Source organism: Hypanus sabinus, chromosome 2 (genome assembly GCF_030144855.1).
Source record: "Hypanus sabinus isolate sHypSab1 chromosome 2, sHypSab1.hap1, whole genome shotgun sequence".
In the NCBI taxonomy this organism is placed as follows: Eukaryota; Metazoa; Chordata; class Chondrichthyes; order Myliobatiformes; family Dasyatidae; genus Hypanus; species Hypanus sabinus.
In genome coordinates this window covers 96,137,174-96,158,010 of record NC_082707.1, presented here as the reverse complement: position 1 = coordinate 96,158,010, position 20,837 = coordinate 96,137,174, and the positions used below count along the sequence as shown (strand labels likewise).

At 44.9% G+C, this 20,837-nt stretch overlaps 1 protein-coding gene across 4 annotated transcripts in view; it reads left to right on the top strand.

Moving 5' to 3' along the window:
* LOC132381270 (unconventional myosin-VIIa-like) overlaps window positions 1-20,837 on the top strand; it is a 137,889-nt gene that overhangs the window by 10,356 nt on the left and 106,696 nt on the right. For all 4 annotated transcript variants that reach the window (XM_059950661.1, XM_059950669.1, XM_059950655.1 and 1 more), the window contains 6 exons: window positions 3,549-3,670; window positions 6,356-6,498; window positions 7,978-8,091; window positions 9,702-9,855; window positions 16,080-16,156; window positions 18,970-19,089. In XM_059950661.1, the coding sequence (XP_059806644.1) occupies window positions 3,549-3,670; window positions 6,356-6,498; window positions 7,978-8,091; window positions 9,702-9,855; window positions 16,080-16,156; window positions 18,970-19,089 (730 nt within the window). The remainder of the gene's footprint in view (window positions 1-3,548; window positions 3,671-6,355; window positions 6,499-7,977; window positions 8,092-9,701; window positions 9,856-16,079; window positions 16,157-18,969; window positions 19,090-20,837) is intronic.

The following is a 20,837-nucleotide window of genomic DNA, read 5'->3' as shown; positions in this document are numbered from 1 at the left end:
ATTGTCACACATGCCAATATACAGTAAAAAACTTTATTTTGCATTCCATCTATCAGACCATTCCAACTGTATGGCAGGGTAGTATAAAGGAAAAACAATAATAAAATGCAGACCATAGTGTTGCAGAGAAAATGGGGTGCAGACAGACAATAAGGTTCCAAGGCCACATCAAAGTAGATTGTGAGTTTAAGAGTTCATCTATATTATACAAGAATTTCCTTCTGGAGTCTTATAACAGTCGGATCGAAGCTGTCCTTACTCCTTCAAGCTCTTGTATCATCTGCCCATTGGGAAGAGGGAGAAGAGAGAATGTGCAGAAGCTGGGGCCTTGATTATGTTGCTGCTTCCTCAGGCTGCAGGAAGTACAGGTGGAGTCCTCGGAGGAGATTGTGGCTTTTGTTATGGACTGGCTGTATCCACAAAGCAGTCACATGCAGAGCAGTTGCCTTACCAAGCTGTGATGTACCTGAGTAAGATACTTCCTATAGTGCATTGATTAAACATTGCTGAGGGTTAATAGATAGATAGATGGATAGATACTTTATTCATCCCCAAGGGGAAATTCAACATTTTTCAAGTGTCCCATACACTTATTGTAGCAAAACTAATTACATACAGTATAAATATGATATGCATCTAAAATCACCCTCCCAAAAAGCATTAATAAATAGCTTTTAAAAAGTTCTTAAATAGTTTACTAAAGTGCATTGAGTGGTAACTTAAGCTCATGCCAGGTTGCTTTAGTCTCCTGAAGGTGCTGTGCTGCTGTGCTTTCTTGGCCATAGCTTCTAGTTGGTTGGTGATATTTTCACCAAGAAACTTGAAGGTCTGAGCCATCTCCACACAGCACCATACAGGGGCTGTGCACACTGCATCCCTTCCTGCAGTCCAGGACCAGCTCTGATGTTTTGCAGATATTGATACCATGCCTCTGGGCTCTTCATATCCTTGCTGTACTCTGACTCATAGTTATTAGAGATTTGGCCCACTACAGGGGTATCATCTGCAAACTTGCGGATGGAAGCTGAGCAGAATCTGGTCATGTAGTTCTAAGTGCCCAGGAAATAGAGTGGGTGCTGAGGATGCAGCCTTCCAGGAGTCCTGTATCGAGGATAAGCAGTTACAAGTTCCTGGCTGTCAACATCCCTGAAGATCTATCCTGTGCCCAACATATTGATGCAATTACAAAGAAGGCACAGCAGTGGCTAGATTTGATTAGGAGTCTGATGAGATTGGGTATGTCACCAAATTTCTAGCGATGTACCACAGAGAGCATACTCTAACTGGTTGTATCACCATGTGGTGTGGAGAGGTCACTGTACGGGATTGAAAAAGGCTGGAGAAAATTGCAAACTCCATCCAGGATGTTAGCATCCCCATTATCTTCAAATGGCAATGCCTCAGAAAGGCAGCATCCATCATTAAGGATCCCCATCACCCAGAACATGTACTTCTCATTGCTACCATCAGTTAGGAGGGACAGGAGCCTGAAGGCACACACTCAATGTTTTAGGAACAGCTTCTTCCCCTCCTCTATCGTATTTCTGAACAGACAATAAACCAAACCATGAGCAACTTATGAATGTGTGTGTGTGTGTGTGTGTGTGTGTGTGTGTGTGTGTGTGTGTTTAAAACAGTGGGGCAGTGTTCATGGGTTGGTTTATTGTCCGTTCAGAAGTATGGTGACAGATATTTTTATGCATTGCACTGTACTGCTGTCACAAAACAACAAATTCCACAACATATGCCAGTGATGGCAAACCAGATTCTGATTCTGGTGGTGGAGGTGCTGCTGATTGCAGTTTGTTGGCCAGTTGCAGAGAGAAGCACTACCTCCTAAGTCTAGGATTTTGGAAATGAATTTGTTTAGAATTATGGTATTGGTGTTGGAGTTGTAGTCTGTTTCTATAAATCTGTAATGCCACCAGTTTCTTTAGTTGCAGCCACAATGTGTTGGTAGTATAATGACATAAGTTGTGATCATTGTTTACCTCTATTCCACATTCAGTACCCCACCATCAAAATTCTTATCCTTGTCAATAAGCCGTTGTTTTGCTCATTCCTTCCTCTGTCAGACATTTCCCCCATCCTTCTAATACAGTCCTCAGCTTGAGACACTTCAGCTCTCGAGATGTTCACCTGGATTTCCCAGTCTGTGCTATTTAATTCCTGCAATGTAAGTGATCTACTGGAGGCAGAGAGGTCCCCCAGTGTCATGGCCTGTACCACAGAGTCAGAGAGTCAACAGCACAGAGACAGGCCCACTATGTCCATGCTGACCATTCACACTAATACCATTGCAGCTCTTCTATGCCTTAGGTGCTTGTCCAGTTGATTTTTAAACGGTGTAAGGGTCGTCAAATCCACCAACTACCCAGGCAGTATATTCCAGACTTCAAACACCTTCTGGGGGAAGAATCCTCCAACAATCCCCTCTAAACCCCTTACCCCTTACCCAGATCTTATGGCCATTTGTTTTAGATGCCTCTGCTAAAGGGAAATGTGCCTCCCTCTTCTTCCTATCTATTCCTCTCACAATTGTGTTCATCTCTATCAGGACCTCCTCTGCTCCAGGGAAAACAAAGTCAGTCCGTCCAGCCTCTTCTCAAAGTGAGATCCTTCCACCTCAGGTATTGGCATGGTGGATCTCCTTGGCACCTTTGCCAGTGTAATTGTATCCTTTTATATAATTTTATCATATTGTGGAAGATTTTGCTGTAAATTCTCTGAGATTCTGCATTAATTTTTCTACTAATAAATTCTGAAGACGATTTATTAGCTTTGAATTGGCTCAGTGTTATCTCCTGATTGACTCTGCTCAGGTCTGTATGTGGCTGCAGAGCGGAGGGGTAAGACTGGAGTCGTAGGGCTAGAAATTCCTCTACCAAGGTACTAGAAGGACTCTGTTACCCCCCCCCAGACAGATACAGTACTGAATCAGACCTTTTCAGCCCATTGAATCAGCCACCCAATTCCATTACTCCTATTTTATTCTGCCTATGTTCCCCCCACTCCAGATTCCAGCACTCACCCATACAATAGAGGCAAATTACCTGACAACCTCTTAATGAGGGAGGAAATCCACGCCGTGCAAGTTCCACGTAGCAGTGCTTGAGCTCAAGATTGAACCCATGGCTCAGGAGCTGAGGGTCTGCTGCTCTACCCGTACACCGTAGCACCAGAATGGCAGTGACCTACCGAAGAGAAACTGCCATGGTCCAGAACATACCTGGTTGAGAGAGATCTCACAGTATTAAACATAAGAAATGGGAGCAGGAGTCAGCCATCTGGACCGTTGAATCTTCTCTGCCATTTAGTAAGATCATGGCTGCTCTGTGGAGGGCTCAGCTCCACCTACCTGCCTTTTCCACATAACCCTTAATTCCCCCAGCTATGCAAAAATCTGTCTAACTGTGTCTTAAATATAATTAATGAGGTGTCTCTACTGCTTCCCTGGAGAGAGTATTGGATGGTCCTACGGGCATTAGATTGAAGCAGGTTTCATAGTATACAGAACTTTGCAATAAACAAAGTGTTGTTAATTACAGCGGAGAGTCGGGGGCAGGGAAGACAGAAAGCACAAAGCTGATCCTGAAATTCCTGGCTGCAATCAGCGGACGGCACCAGTGGATCGAACAGCAGGTCCTGGAGGCAAACCCGATTCTGGAGGGTAAACCTTGCGTGAAGAAACCATAGTCAAGTTAAGGGATGTGTGTGTGTGTGTGTGTGAGTGTGTGTGTGTGTGTGTGTGTGTGTGTGTGTGTGTGTGTGTGTGTGTATCTGTCTGTGTGTGCATGTATTGTGTGTGTGTGCATATATTTTGTGCGCGTGCGTGCGTGTATCGTGTATGCCTTCTCCAAGGATCATCACCTTGTTGTGGTGGAGAGGCTTGTGAGTTCCTGAGATCTTGAGAGCATTGCCAGCTGCAGTTCAGCCATCTGGGGCTTTGCTCCTGGTAGGTTTATCCATGGTAGGTCAAAGGGGAGGTTCCAGACAAACAGTGGTTCAAGCAAACCCCCAACAGTGGAGCAGGCAGAAGATGATGACATATCACAACGGCAGTGAAGGGTCCCCAGTCACCTTGCATTCCGTGCCACTGGACCTTCACCCTGATCGCTCAAGGACTGTGTGGTGGCTGCCCATGCACCAGCCTTCCCATGTTAAACAATTTCCTGCACAGGCATTCTCCATTAAAGGAATTCACCCTCCAGAATACGTTGATCCTAAATTGGCCTCTACAGCCACCTGAAGCCACAGCAACAAACATTCCCTTAAGGGAACATTATATTCAACTTGAGTGATCTCCCTAAACTGTGTGAGAGTGTGAGTGTGAGTGTGAGCGCGTGTGTGTGTGTGTGTGTGTGTGTGTGTGTGTGTGTGTGTGTGTGTGTGTGTGTATGTGTGTGTAGTTCTGGTCCCACAGAGTAGGAAGATTGTGATTACAGTGGAGGGGGTGCTGAGCAGATCCACCAGTATGTCGCCTGGGAGAAAGTTTTAACTTTGAGGAGACATTGGACAGGTTGGGTTTATCTTCAGAGAGTCATCCAGCACAGGAACAGGCCCTTCTGTGTCAGCCACTAAATTCCCCTTGTTGTCTATCACTAATGACACATGCAAATGAACACAATCAGTGTCCAGCTCTAAACTACCTTGTTGCCACATGCATATTTTAATTACTTCGACCATCACTGTTAACGTGTGTGATTACGTTCACTTTTCTATTACTGAGCTGGGATATTACTCATCAGTGTGAACCCCTCATTGTGAATGAGGGGTTTTCCTATTTCTCCATTCTCGATATGAGGGAATCACCTTCTACCCTTATGATAGTTGTCTCCAGATTTGTGACTGCCAATACCTTATAAAGTCTCCTCACATGCATTTCTCCACATGCCATCCAGATACTTCATCTTTTCTTCACAGGCAGTTACAAGGCTCTGTTCTTTTCTTTCCATTGTCATACTAGTTCTTTCAGCTTCTTCACTTATTATTTCTACTCCCATCCTTTGGTTCACCAGTTACCTGTTCATTCACAATGTGCTCAACTGACAGAGTGTATCCGTTCTATGGTGTAGCACTGACTCCCCTGTGTTGCTCAACATCCCGAGTCTGAACTTCTCCCTAACCAATTATGCTCCCGACCGGAGTCTGGTCTGAATGTCTCCCTCTCTTCCTTTGACAACCCTCTCCGGTTACAGCCTCTACACTAATTCCATTTACCAGAAATTGGTTTGAAGTCTTCTATCTATACCTTACAATTTATGCATTTGTCCAGATAGGTCTTGGGTGTTGTGAAAGTGTCTCCCTTCACCACCTTGGTGAGCAGTGCATTCCAGATTCCACCCACTCGCTTGGTGAAAAGAATTCCTACGCATTTTCCCTTGCACACTTTCTCTGTGGCTTTGTGGATTTCTCCCAGATACTTTGGTTTTTCCCCACATTGGTATTGGTATTGGTTTGTTGTTATGACAGGTACCAAAACACAGTGAAAAGCTTGTGTCTGTGTGCTATCCAGACAGATCATTCCATACGTGAATAGAATGCAGTAGTAAAATAAAAACAGATTGCAGAGTAAAGTGTGACAATTGCAGAGGAAGTGCAGTGTGTGTAAACAAATAAAGTGCGTGAGCCTTGATGAGGTAATTTGGGAGATCAAGAGTTCACTTTTAACATATGAGCAGTCTTTTCAAGTGGATAGAAGCCTTCCCTGGGTCTGGTGTACGTGCTCTAAAGCTCATGTACTTTGGAAGATGTGTGGGTTGGTAGCTTAATGAGTTGTTCCTAGTGTGTGGGTTGGGTGAGTGGTAGAACCTGAGGAGAATTGATGAGGAGGGGGGAAAATTAACAGGGGATTTGATACAAATGAGTGACTGATGGCTGGCACAGACCCCACCCCCTGTTAAAATGAAGACACTGACTGGACACAGATGGCAGAGCTGTTGACTCACAGCACCAGAGTCATAGGTTCAATTCTGGCCTTGGGTGCTGTCTATATGGAGTTTTCAGATTGTCACTGTGACTGCATGGGTTTCCCCGGATGCTCCAGTCTCCTACCACATCCCAAAGGTGTGGCGGAAGCTGGATTAATTGGCCGTAGTAAATGACCGTTAGTGTGTAGGTGAGTGGTAGAATTGGTGGCGGGGAGTGGAATTGATTGAAATGTATGAGAATCAAATGGGATTGGTGTGAATGGGTAGTTGGTAGTTGCATGGACCCCGTGAGCCAAAGAGCCTGTTTCTCAGGTGTGTGACTAGATTCTCTGATACAGTCCCACAGGCATGTGTTGAACCATTGCCATACCCAACCTGACTGACATAAGCACCTCTGATGCTATTCCTACATTTTTCATCCTCAGCCTTTGGAAATGCAAAAACCGTGAAAAATGACAACTCGAGTCGCTTTGGGAAGTACATTGACATTTTCTTCAGTGGAGATGGGATGATAGAAGGGGCAAAGATTGAGCAGTACTTGCTTGAGAAATCCCGGGTGTGTCAACAGGTAAGGGTAAAAGTTGTAGCCCTCCTCTGGATGAGCACTGATAGGCTCCCACATCAGCAAGGGCCCATTCTTCACCACTATTAGCAGTGTGGTTAGTGATACTTGCTTGACAGGCGAGACCACGTCAAAGGTTCTGCAGCCGCATCTCTGCCCAACACAACTGCAGGGGATTTGGTGACAGCAGATCAACGTGAGACACATTGACGAAATGTCAGTAATGATCCACATGTAGTCTGTCAAATGCAAAGGCATGTCTTCCACCTGAAGCTGCATTAATCCCTTTCAAAGTGGAAGAAGCAATATATTGGATATTTTACAACCTCGTTGCTTTAAGACAGGCCCCCACAACCACTGCTGAGAGGAAGGGGCTAAGGGTGATGTCATATCACTGCCCTACTGGTGCCACTCTCCAGTGATCTGCACCCTTGCTCCATATTTCTGCATTCTCCTCCTATTTTCAACCTTGGTCAGGGCTCAGAGCAGCTTTCACCATCCCAGTTTCCTGGGTGGTTCCACTGGCTACAGCTGTGCCATTGACCACAGTCGTCATCTGTTCAGCGCATGGAGGGTGTCATGTAACTGCTGGACCTTGAGCCTGGTCACACATATTGTACCTGTGTGCAACTTTAAGATCAGCGCAGATGCACATGTCTAATCTCCCAGGTGTTGTAGTCCTCAGTCAGCAACTACTCTGCAAGCAAGGAGGCTGATTGAAGCAGGAGACTGGGTTCCCACATGCATGAGCGCTCTGCTTATTTAACAGAAGGACTGGGATTGTGGTGTTTCACAGAAGAGCTGATCCTGTGCCAGAGTCCTGAGTTCAGTGCTGACCTCTGTGTGGACACACCGGTGCTCCAGTTTTCAACCACATCCCAAAGATGTGCAAACTGGCAGGTGAAACCTTGTTGTTTAGGGTGAGTGGTAGAATGTGGAGGGGTGGGTGTGGTAGGTGGAATGGGATTAGTATTGGATTATAGTTTTGGTTACTTGATATCAGCATGGACTCAATGGGCTGAAAGGCCTGTTTCTGTATTTTAAGACATTTGGTCCGTTAGTCCTGACCGTAGTGGCTAGTTCGCTGGCAGAGGCTCAGTGAAAAACAAAGTGATTTGCGTGTCCCCTCTTCATCTGGATTGTCATCCCCTCCTTAAGGCTACCTTCCTCTGCCTTACAATCTTGATCCAAAATATTGACTCTCCATTTCCCCCATGAGTTCTGCCTGGCCCACTGACTTCCAGCAGTTTGCTATCCACTGCAGATTTCAGCATCAGCAGTCTCCGGAGATTTTGCATGGGTACTGCTAAGCTCCTGGGTTGGTGCCGGGTGAAATTGCTGAGGGAGGCTGAGACAATCTAACCGCTTGGTGAGGAAGTGACCTGTTCTTCTCAATAGACAAGTGCTGGGTCAGCACTGTGCTGTAGCTGCTACTCAATTATTCACTTTGCCACCTCTTTGTTTGTTATTCTGTGCTCCACCCAGGCTCCAGATGAGAGAAACTACCACATATTCTACAGTCTGCTGGTGGGCATGAACACAGAGAAGAAGAAACTGCTCAGTCTGGGCACCGCACACGAGTATGACTATCTCACCATGGTGAGTTGCTGCATCAGCCAGAAGCCAGCCTGTAGAGCCATTTGTGAGTTTGTGCCGTACATATAAGATTGAAAATCAGCCTTCTCCATCCAATGTTTATTCATAAGATCTTAAACTCTGTGAAGAAACAAGATTTGATTAGCATGAAGTACTATGGAACAGAATAGCAGACTGGCTTGTAGTGGGCTGGAAGTAATGGGCTGATTCAGAATTGCTGTCGCGGCACCAGACTTGCTCTTTTGTTTCTAAAGAAAAGCTATATTGTGTAAAATAATATACTGGAAGGCTGAAATCTCCATACACTGTAAAAGCAAGCAGTAATGACTGTCTCATAAAAACACAGCCCCTCCAACCACAGCTGGCACTGAGCTACTTTTTTTTTGTCACAAAGGGACAACATTTCTGAAAGAGATGCAAAAAAAGTACAAGATCAGATACTTGGGTCATTAGATCAAAACTATTTCCAGCAGTAAAGTTATTTGGCATTTCCAGAAGCTTTTTATTCAAAATTTCCAGTATCTGCATTCTCTTGTAATTATATCTGATTTAACTAATCTCAGATTGCTTTGTGGTTTAAATAGGCTGCTTTGAATTGCCCTTGGTGTAAAATCTGGGGGGGGGGGGGTAATTAAGGGGAGAATAAAATGGGATTGTGATCCATGGCTGATGGTCAGCATGCATTTAGTGGGATGTATCTTAAAGCTAGAACGAACTCTACAGATACTAGTAATCTGAAATGAGAATAGAAAATGTTAGAAGTACTTAGTGAGTTAAGCAGCATCTGTGGAGAGAGAAAAATAATTAACACTTCAGGTGGATGAGCTTTGTAGACTGTGTGCCTTGTGTGGCACTAATAAGAAATACATTGAATGAAATATACAGTATGTTCACAACACTTAGAATAGAATGCCTATAGAGAGTCTATATGAAGCACAGATAAGCAGGGCCACAAGATAAGGGAGTGCAAACCTAGGTTTAGGGTGAAAGGGGGAAGATTTAAAAGGGAGCTGAGGGACCCCTCTTTCATGCAGAGAATATGAGTATATGAGTGAGCTGCCAGAGGAAGTAGTTGAGTCAGGTACATTGAAGATGAACAGGGAGGGGAGGGACCTGGAGGGATATGGGCTGAGACAAGTTGGGTGGACAATGTGTTTGGCTGAAGGGCCTATATCTGTGTTGTATTGGTTCATAGAGCCACCAAAACAAGCACGTTGGCCCGCTGAATCCATGCTAACCATCAACCATGTAGACTAATCCAATGTAATTCTTTCCATAACTCCCCCAAGATTTTGCACCGGGGCAATTCGCAGAAGCGTACTAACCTACCAGCCAGTGCCTTTTGGAATTTGGGAGGAAACCAGAGCACCCACACTGGGAACTAGAGAGACCTATAGTGTCATAAAGAGAATATGCAAACTGCACACAATACCAGAGATCAGGACTGAACCTAGATCACTGAGGCCACCTGCACTACCTCTGCTACCGCAGGTGAAAGCGGTGATAGTCGGGAGGTGGTAAATGGTAGCAATTCTCAGTCAATGTTATGGTAATATGGTTATTATTTAGGACAATCACATTCAGTTTCCACAAAGTGTCATGTTTTCCTGCAGGGTAACTGTACAAGCTGTGTTGGGCAAGATGATGCAGAACATTACGCTGATATTTGCTCAGCTATGAAAATCCTGACATTTTCAGATAAAGAGCAATGGGAAATTAACAAACTACTGGCTGCTATTCTGCACCTGGGTAACCTCAAGTTTCAAGGTATGAACAAACAGGAGAGTGTGGCAGACAAGGCCACTGGTTGGTAAGATGGTCGAGTAGACTTAATCATGTGGTCACCTTGATTGTATTGTGGGCTATGGGAATATGGGAACACCAGGAAATAGGAGTGGGAGTAGACCACTTAGCTCCTCAACCCTTCAATATGATCAGGACTGATTGACTTCATCTCCTTCTCTGTCCCAGTTCTGCAGAACTTAGAATTCCCTGATCTTTCAAGAAATGATCCACTGCCATCATAAAGCATTCTAATGATCTGATCTCCACCATTCTTCGGGCAGAGAATTCCAGGGATTCACTACCCTCTGCCAGAAATCTCTATGTACCTCTGTTTTAAATGACCAGCTCCTATGTCCCTTTGTCCAAGGCTCTTCCACTAGTGAAAACATCTCAACATCTGCCCTGCCAAGCCCCCTCAGAATTTTGCCTGTCTTAATAAGTCAATCCCTCTTCTAAACTCTGAAGAATACAAACCTGAACTGTCCAACCACTCTGGATCAAACAACCCCTTCATCCCAGGAATTAACCTGAAGAATCTCCTTTGAACTGCCTCTGATGTAGTATCTTTTTGTAGGTAATGGGACCAAAACTGTACACAGCACTCCAGGTGCTGCCTCACTAACACTCTGTCCATTTGCAACAAAACCTCTCGATTTTTAAACTCTAAGCACTTCATCAAAAAGGCCAAATGATGTACAGTTTAGGAGCTTAGACCTTCACCTCCAGCATCTGATGCTCTCATTAAGTGCATTTCATTTCAGACCCCTGAAGTCCAATGAACTCTCTGAATACTGACAGCCTGTTTATATCTCCACTGCATGAAGCAGAGTGGGTTTCTGCTCTCCTCTCTGACTTAACAGCCCACAGTTTTCAGATCACCCTAGTTTCCCTTCTTCACTACAGATGCTGGATTCTGGATCAACAAACAATCTGCTGGGAGAACTCAATCCTGATTCAGTGTTTGACCTGAAACCTCAGCAGATGACACTCAGCAAAATGTTTGTTGCTCTCTTTATCACTGTACACTGTCACCTTTAACCTCTCCCCTATCCCTTCCTGTACCATGAGTGACTCACATTGAGACTATTTAGTTACAGCCTCTACCAATTATTCCTTCCTCTCAAAGTTCAAAGTAAATTTATGATCAAAGTACATATATGTTAGCAGATACTGAGATTCATTTTCTTTGTGGTCATTCACAGCAAATACAGGGAAACACAATAGTCAATGAAAACCTGCACCCAACAAGACCAACAAATAACCAATGTGCAAATATAACTGTGCAGATTACAAAAATAAATAATAAATAAATAAATAGATAGATAGATAGATATCGAGAACCTGGGATGAAGAGTCCATGAAAGTGAGTCCAGAGGTTGTGGGAACAGTTCAGTGTTGGGCTGGGTTGAGTGAAGTTATCCTCTTTGGTTCAAGAGCCTGGTGGTTGAGGGGTAATAAGTGTTCCTGAACCTGGTGGTGTGAGTCCTGAGGCTCCTGTACCTCCTTCCTGGTGGTTGAGGGGTAATAACTGTTCCTGAACCTGGTGGTGTGAGTCCTGAGGCTCCTGTACCTCCTACCTTGTGGCAGCAATGAGAAGAGAGCATGGCCTGGATGGTGGGGGTCCTTGATGATGGATGCTTCTTTCCTGTGACAGCGCTTCATGTAGTGGGGAGGTGGTGCAATCAGCGATGGAGAAGAACCAACGGTGGCACTATATCTGAAGGTCTAATGGAGGTCTCTAGATCTGCCCAGTATGGTGGCCATACAGCTGGAGGGAGAGGACTGGAAGCAGAGCTTCTGTTTGCCGACAGTGTAAACTGCTGCAGGGGCTGCGGTGAGATCACCACCTCAGTGGTGGGAAGGGCTTTACCTGTGATCTCCATTCTAGGTTCTCTTAGCCCTGCAATTAAAGCCTCCCCTAAGCTCACTTTGTGGGCGCCCTAAGCTCATCGGTTTCTCAAGCTTCCCACCCATGCCATCTCAGGCCTTTCTTTCAACTCTCCCTGGCTAAATAACATGTAGGTTATTGAAGCATACCAGAATCAATGTGGTTTAACAGGGTAAATGCTGGGAGGGTATTTCACCTTACTGTACACTGTTGGAAGTTTGGTCTCTGAACAACGTGTGCAATGTGGATGAGTTTCTTCTCATATGAAGCTTCCTCATGTCATGGCAGACTGCTTTTGTTCTTAACACCTATGGTCTTTTGAACATAACCTGCTCCCTAAACCCTGCTCCACTAACTATTTGGTTGCCCAGCACCTTTTTTCACCCACCCACGTCAGCTGATTTTGTAAATGATGTCCTCTTCTCCAAGTCTGCCCTCCACAGAATATCATCTTCTTGACCCATTTGTCCTTGCCAACATGTATCCTTCCACTCCTCTGCAATTCCCAAAATGTCACAGGTTGGCAATCTGCAATCTTCATCACTCCATCTCCTGCTCTGGGATACAAGCGGTTGGTATAAGGTATCATCCCATAATGACCCCCCTGCCCATCCACCCATTATCTGCTTCAGATAGTCTGACCTTGTCCATCCCATCTTTGCTCCTGTCATGTTACCTTGGAATTCCCAGGAATCCGTTGCTGACTCCTGCCCTCCAGACTTGACACTCGGGTGTAATCTGTCACTCGGCTTGATCTCACCGCAGCCCCTGCAGCAGCTTACACTGTCAGCAAACAGAAGCTCTGCTTCCAGTCCTCTCCCTCCGGCTGTATGGCCACCATACTGGGCAGATCTAGAGACCTCCATTAGACCTTCAGACATAGTGCCACCGTTGGTTCTGCTCCATCGCTGATTGCCTGCTTCTACCCTCACAGCACAGGCTGATCCCACTGTACTGTGCTGAAACCTTTGTTTCTGCCTTTGACCCCCCCCAAGCCCATCTGTGCAGCTTCTTATCCTACCCCCCCCAACTCTCTCCCTTATCTCTGTGTCCTGTCATCGTCATCCCATTCAGTTCAACCAGCACCGACCTCAGCCTCGTAGGTTTAAACCTCTCGCCTGCTTTCAACCTCCAGTTCCCCTGTCTGCCCTGCTGTGAGATTGTTGCTGGGACCTCTGTTCATCCCTTCTGTGAGTGACCTAGGCTTGGGAATTGGAAGTTGGTGCTGAATTGTGCAGATTAAAGGACAACAGATTACAAACCAACACAGTACAGAGCAGAGACACTTAGAGATGGACGTATGGACAAAGGGTGCAAATGCTAATTTAACTTCAGCGTCGCAGGTTTGACATTCCTTTGTACGATGAAATATGTTCTACCACATGGAAAGGAATTTTATCAAAACCCAGACATTTTTAGCTAAATGCAATCAAGTTCACACTGTGAATTCATCGAAAGGCATGGAGACGAGAGTCCAGGACTTGGTGTGAATGACAAACGTAAGACAGAGCTGCTTGGACACATGCACTGCTGTCAGGTGTGTTCAGTGAGACTTCACTGGCATAAAGTTTGTCTGCAAATCATGTGTTCCTGAAGCAGGTCTTAAGATGTTCTTAGAGCTGAGCTGCCTTTCCTATGGCCCAGTGATCTGAAGTTCAATATCAGTATTTTCTTGTAGTCAGCCATCCACCTACACACCCCCAACACCAGTTCGCTATGGGTCTCTGGGTCTTCACATCATCAGATCTGAGCTAGAATATCCTCTGTCTTCTATGGGCAAGCCAATTCTGAATCCAAATGGCCATGCATCCCATGCATCTTCTGGATGAGCCTCCCATGAGGGACTTCGTTACACCAAGTCCTGGACTCCCGTCGCCACGCTTTTCAATGAATTCACAGTGTCAACTTGATTACACTTAGCTAAAAATGTCTGGGTTTTGATAAAATTCATGTAACCCCAAATCCAAACGGGAATTCCAAAGGAATTTCTTTTCCACAAGGATCATAGGGAATATGGAACTCACTCCTCTATGGAGGGACTAAAGAAAGTAGAAGAATCACAATTAAGGGGAGACTGGACAAATAAATGAGAAAGGAAGAAAGGTCTGCTCCCACCTATCCAAATAACCTTTCACCTTCTCACTTATCAAGAAGCCATCTAAAACTGTAAAGAATGCAGGATGGGACAAAGAAGCTATTTCCTGGAATTTAGAATTTTAAAAATTTTAAAAGGAGGAAGGTAATATTGAATTTATAGAGAATCTAAGGTTGACCACACTTGGAGTACCATGCCCCATGCTCATCTCCATACCTCAGGATAGACTCCTTAGTAAACTGTAAAGTCTGAGTAAGAAATCTTGCTGTTTTTGCCTTCAGAAGTGGTGTCTGGAATGGTGACGATGAAAGATTAGGAAGCATCATTTCAAGTGACAGGATAATTAGAGGACACGAGGAGGTACCAGTAAAAGACTGGTAGAGGATTGATGTCATGAAGCTTAAGAAGGGTGCCACACCTCTCACCCAAAGGGCAGGTGGATGTTTAGTTGGGGAGATCTTCTGCCATTACAGTGGGATGAGTTCAACCCGTTTGTCTCTATTGCACTGTCGGTGAATGTGTTCATTAGATTCTGCCCCATTTTGGTGAAATTTACAACACTGGTTTTATAGTCTGGATGGTTATCAGAGGTTATGGCAGGACATCAATAAGATGCAGAACTGGGCTGAGAAGTGGCAGAAGACATTCAACCCAGATAAGTGTGAATTGGTTAATTTTGGTAGGTCGAATTTGAATACAGAATATAGAATTAAAGGTAAGACCCTTGGCAGTGTGGAGGATCAGAGAGATCCTGGGGTCTGTGTCCATAGGACACTCAAAGCTGTTGCACAGGTTGACAGTGTTGTTAAGAAGGCATATGGTGTGTTGGCCTTCATCAGTCATAGGATTGGATTCAAGAGCCATGAAGTAATGTTACAGCAATATAAGACCTTGGTTAGATCCCACTTGGAATACGGTGTTCAGTTTTGGTCACTTTACTACAGGAAGGATGTGGATACTATAGAGAGAGTGCAGAGGAGATTTACAAGGATGTTGCCTGGATTGGAGAACATGCCTTAAGAGAATAGGCTGAGTGAATGTGGCCTTTTCTTCTTGGAGTGATGGAAAATGAGAGGGACCTGACAGAGATGTACAAGATGATGAGAGGCATAAGATGATGAGAGGCATTGATTGTGTGGATAGCCAGAGGCTTTTACCCAGGGCCGAAGTGGCTAGCATGAGGGGGCATAGTTTTAAGGTGCTGGTTAGTAGGTACAGAGGAGATGTCAGAGTTAAGTTTTTCACACAGAGAGTGGTGGGTGCAAGGAATGGGCTGCCGGCGACAGTGGTAGAGGCAGAAATGATAGGGTCTTTTAAGAGACTCTTAGATAGGTACATGGAGTTTAGAAAAATAGTAGGGAAATTCTAGGCAGTTTCTACAGTAGGTTACATGGTCAGCTGAAGGGCATGTAAGTGCTGTAGACTTCTATGTTTCTATGTTCTATGGTTCTAGAAGCATTATATCACTGGGGATCTTGAGGTAACAGAACTGGTGGAGTGTCTTTCACAACTCATTGCACCATAAAGCACTTTACAGCCAATATTCTGAACTCAGCAGAAACACCAGCAGAACAAGAACTAGAAAATAATCTGACAAACCTGGTGAACTCATTGTTTAGGAACAGAAATTTCACACACATACATACACTTGTATTCATGTCCTCTCTCTCTCTCTCTCTCTCTCTCACTCACACACACACACACACACACACACACACACTCTCACACACACACACACACTCACACACACACACATACACACAAACACACACGCTCACACTCTCACACACACGCACACGCGCGCGCACACACACACACACACACACATACACACACACACACACACACACACACATACACACACACACACACACACACACACACACACACACACACACACACACACACACACACACTTACTTTACCAGACACATCGATCAGTAACCTTTGGAACTCTAAAGCTGGCTTCCACTAGTCTCTCTGCAGCCATGCCCCTCTTACAAGGGAATGAATCCTTAAGTCTCCAGGAAGGAAGGTTTTTTAAAAGCCCTCATGTTATTGTTTTGTAAGATTTGCATGTGACTACATCAGAGAGAGCCCACAAGTACAGAGTGCCAGAAATCAGTTTGATCTCAGGAATAACAAGTATAACGTCTTTATGTTTTCAGTTTTCAGAGTTCACCATTGACCTCATGTTGTCCTCACTTGTATATTCCTCTACAGCCACTGTATATAATAACTTGGACTGCTGTGAGCTTTTGTCTTCAAATCACCTCTCCATGGTAACCAAGTTACTTGAGGTAGGTAAATCAGTCCTTATTAAATACCCGGCGTGGTTTCTTACAGAATGAAGAGCCTGTGAGAATAAGGCTGGTGTCTGTGCCTGTGAGTGAGTAGGAAGATATCCCATTCCTCACGGCACTTTGAGCACCATCTTTGTCCCTGTGGTATTCTGGTACTGATGCACCATCAATAACTCTCCGAGATGTGAGGCGAGATACAGGCTTTTATTGGCTGGAAGAAAGAACAAGCAGCAATTGTCAACCACACTACGTCCTGAGGCCGGGGCTGTGTCTCCAATCGCCTTTATACCGGGGTCCATGGGAGGAGCCACAGGAGCAGTCAGCGGGGGGGGGAACGTGTCCAGACAGGTATATGTAGCTCACCACAGGTACCATATCTCAAACTCCTGTGGTGCCTATTGTAATGGTGTCACTGGACTGGGACTGAGGTTTGAGTTTGCGCTTTGCTGCTAAATGTGGCTGAAGAAGAGGGAGTACTGGCCGATTCATTGCATCTGTTTGACAAACCCTACCCACCCCTCTCACACCCAGCACCATGGCCTCTCTAACCTGTCTGGCAATGACATAAAAAAACACTCTGCAAACTTTGCATCAAAAAACTTCTCCATCTCCCTCACTTCCCATCCACCATTAAAATTCTTCTTGAAACCTCACAGATGGCATGAAAACAGGTCCCTGTCCTAATGAGTCCATGCTGACAGCCAAACACCAGCTAACACTAATTCTATTTATTCTTCCCACATTCCCATCAACTCCCCCTGATTTAACCACTCACCCATGCACGAGGAGTAATTTATAACAGCCAGTCACACATCTTGGGCTGTGAGAGAAAACCAGGATACACACAAAGCCCACGCAGTCAAGGGAGAACGTGCAAACTCCACTCAGATAGCACCCGAGGTCAGGATCAAACCCAAGCCTCCACAGCTCTACCCACTGCACCACTGTGCCGACCCTCACCTCCCAGCACAGGGGTGTAAGCCCCTGCCAGTGGTGGTGTTGAGGGGACTGCACATGGTGAGTGGAGTGTGCAGACAAGGTGAGGCTGGGAATTGTGTATGGTGGTATCAGCTGAGAAGACACTTGCTTCCCTATGAAAGTTGCTGATCCAGCTACTGCCTGACACACATTCCTCACTTCCCCTGACAGGTATTCTCAAGCTTTTAAAGTTCTTCCCAATCTGTACCATCACGAGTGGCAGATTGCAGACTGCAGAGGTCGTTGCCGTCAATAAAAATGTGGAAGCACCCAGCCGATCAAACTGATGTGGGCCAAGAGACACCGTACTTTTTCCGAACTAGCTGACCTCTGCAATGTATCAGCCTGCAACCCCGGCATTGTTGTATTTATTTATTGAGATACAGTGTGGAACAGGCCTTTCTGGCCCTTCGAGCCACACTGCCCAGCAACTCCTCGATTTAACCCTAGCCTAATCACTGGACAATTTAACCTGCCAACTGGTACATCCTTGGGCTGTGGGAAGAAACTGGAGCACCCATGCGGTCACAGGGTGAATGTATGAACTCCTGACAGGCATGAGTTGCCTGTTCTATAAAGCGTTGTGCTAACCACTATGCTACTGTGCCACTGCATGTCAGAGATATTCCCTTAGAAACATCCAGCTGACCCGCTCTCTTCTGCAACATAAAGATACAAATACAACAAAATAAATAAGATTAAAAAGATAAGGAAAAAACAATATAAAATAAAGATAAATTGCGTTCTCTCTTTCCAAGTTCATGATCTTGAACCTGGAATATTAACTATTTCTGTTTCCACAGATGCTCAGAATCAGCGTTGTTATCAGTGATATCTGCAGATTTTCTCATGTTTATGTTGTGAAATGTTTTGTCTTTTGGCAGTAGTGCAGTGGAAAATGTGGGAAGACTACTATAAGTTACAATAAGAAACAAAATAAACACATACATAGTGCTAAAGAAGAATCGTGAGATAGTTTTCATGGGTTCATAGACCATTCAGAAATCTGATGGCAGAGGGGAAGAAGTTGTTCTTAAAACATCGATGGTGGGTCTCCAGCCACCTATACGTCTACCTGATGGTACTAATGAGAAGAGGACTGCTTGACCCCCTGAGTATTTCTAACATTTTTCTGCTTTGTTACATGTTTCCAGCATCTGCAATTTTTTTGAACTTTCATTTACTCTATTGGTCTTGTCTTGAAAACTTTTATTTACTCTATTGGCTTTGTCTGGATTCAAACCAGCCAACCATTCCTCATTCTGTTGTTATCAAAACAATTCCAGAAACTTCCTTGGAAAGTAGAATTTCTCCACTGTTAGTTCCAACCTTGCATATTTCTCTTAACAAGTAGGCAATTGAGGTTTAAGAGTGCCCTTTGATGTTATATCTCTCTCCACTTCCCTTCTTCTTGCTCTCTTTCTGGCTTACAAAGTCTTGCAGTCCTGGGATTTGCTCTGAACATTTACTGAAGTTAAGGAACCTGAGAGGTTTGGCTGTAGTGATTTAGTAGCCTCTCAGCTGGATACCTTCTGCCAGATCACCTTCATGTTTCCAGTGAGGTCTTAAAGCCAGAATCTGCCCATACTCCATGAGTTACCACACACTTGCCAGATACCCCTTTTGAAGAGTGGAGTAATTATTGTCACATGTACCAAGATACAATGAAAATCTTTGTTTCACATGCCACCCATACAGAATCATTTCATTACTTTAGTACAAGGGAAAGTGATAACGAGTCAGAAAATAATTACGAAGTGCAGTGCGGGTAGGCAATCAGGTGCAGGGCCACGACGAGGTAAACCATCTTGTCTTGTCTCTCTTTGCTGCAGGTGGACCTCATGGAACTGGAGAATGGAATGACCAACAGATCCATCTTAATCCGAGGAGAAAGTGTGTCAACCCCAATGAGTAAGGCATGGGCAGCCGGTAACCGTGACGCACTCGCCAAGGTAATGCACTGTTGGCCGTGAGTCAGTCAACGGCAACGGGCAAATATACTCCTCATCCTTGCAGCCCGAGGAGCACTTCCATTTCCTTTCAGTTCATGGGTCAGAAACAGGCCCTTCAGCCCACTGACCTGCTTTATGCTACTCCCATCTCAACCCATCCTCATCTTCCTCAAATTCCCATCAACTACCCCCCACCTCCAAGTTCTACACTTTAAGGCCAATTTACAGTAGCTGATTAGCCTCCTGACCTGCATGTGTTTGGGATGTGGAAGGAAATAGTAGTATCCAGGAAAAACCCACACGGTCACAGATAAAACATGCAAACTTGTTACAGGTAGAACCAGGGTTCAGCACAGAATGCAGGTCTCAGGGGCTGTGAGGCTATGGCTCCACCAGTTGTACTGCCCATTTTCCTCTCGCTTCCTATCTTGGATGCATTGATTCCATAGCCAAGATAATTCCATGTCTGCTACTTGCCTTTGCCACATATGATCCTCCCCCCACCCCCTGCCATCACAGGCTCCACTTGTCCCAATTTAATTGAGGCCATAGGCTCACTAGGCCAACATCAGCAATTGGTGTTGTTGCATCCTGTCTAGCAGCAGGACACTGACTGGCTGACCCTGATCCGACAGAAGGATAAAGGATTGGCCATCCTGAGTTGTTCTGCCGTTCAGTGAACGTGTGGTGGGTCTCCTAAATCTGCGTAGTCTACAGTCTCCTTCGTACCTTTTGATTAATGAATCCTGGATTTGAAATGAACAATTTGTAATTGGTTTATGAGTGTCACAGCTACAGAGGAACAGTGAAAAATTGTTTTGCATGCCATCCGTAGAGATCATTTCACAACATAAGTATATCCAGACAGTACAAAGTAATAGAACACTAAAGTAATAGAACACAAAATATAATCGATCTAAAATGAGGAGAAGTATCTCCACTGAGTGACAGTGTATCTTTGGAAACTAAGTTCAGTCAAAGCAGAAATCTAAAAGATACCTGGATATTATGAGAATCAAGGGATATGGGGAAAGTGCAGGAGAGGTAGAAGAGCAGTCATCATCTTGAGAAAAGGCAGAACAAACTAGAGGGGCTGAGTGGCCTAGTTCTGCTCTTATTTCATATGTTCTTCTGTTCTTGAACTCACTTGAGAGATCTTTGGGAATGCAGAGCAGCTTAGCTGGTTGAACCACTGTCTGAGAGCTTCAGAGGCCCAGGTTTAATCCTGACCTCCTGTGCTCTCCATGTGGAGTTTGCATATTGTCCTTGTGACTCTCTGGGTGCTCCAGTTTCCTCCCACACCCCAGGTTAATAGATGAATTGCTTCCTGTAAATTCCCCTGAGTGTGCAGGTGAGTGTAGAATCTGGTGGTGGGGGTGCAGTTGATGAGAATCTGGGAACAATAAAATGAGATTAGTGTAAGTGAATGGAAATAAAAACAGAATCCTACTGATGCTGGAAATATTTAATAAAAGCAGAACATTCTGGAAATACTAGGAAACCAAAGGGTGCGCCTGTTGGAAAAGAAACAGAGCTAACTTTTTAGGTTGAAGACCCTTCCTCAGGACTGAGGAGATAAAAGAAACTGGGTGGGTGAGGGCAATGTCTCTGGTAGGATCAAATTGCAGTACACTTGTGGGGATAAGTTGTAGAAAGCTTATCGGGGCAATGAGTGAATAGGAGCAGTTGGAGAGTGAGAACTGTTAGAGTGATTCTTGGTTTTAGCGCATTTACATTTGGCAAATGAC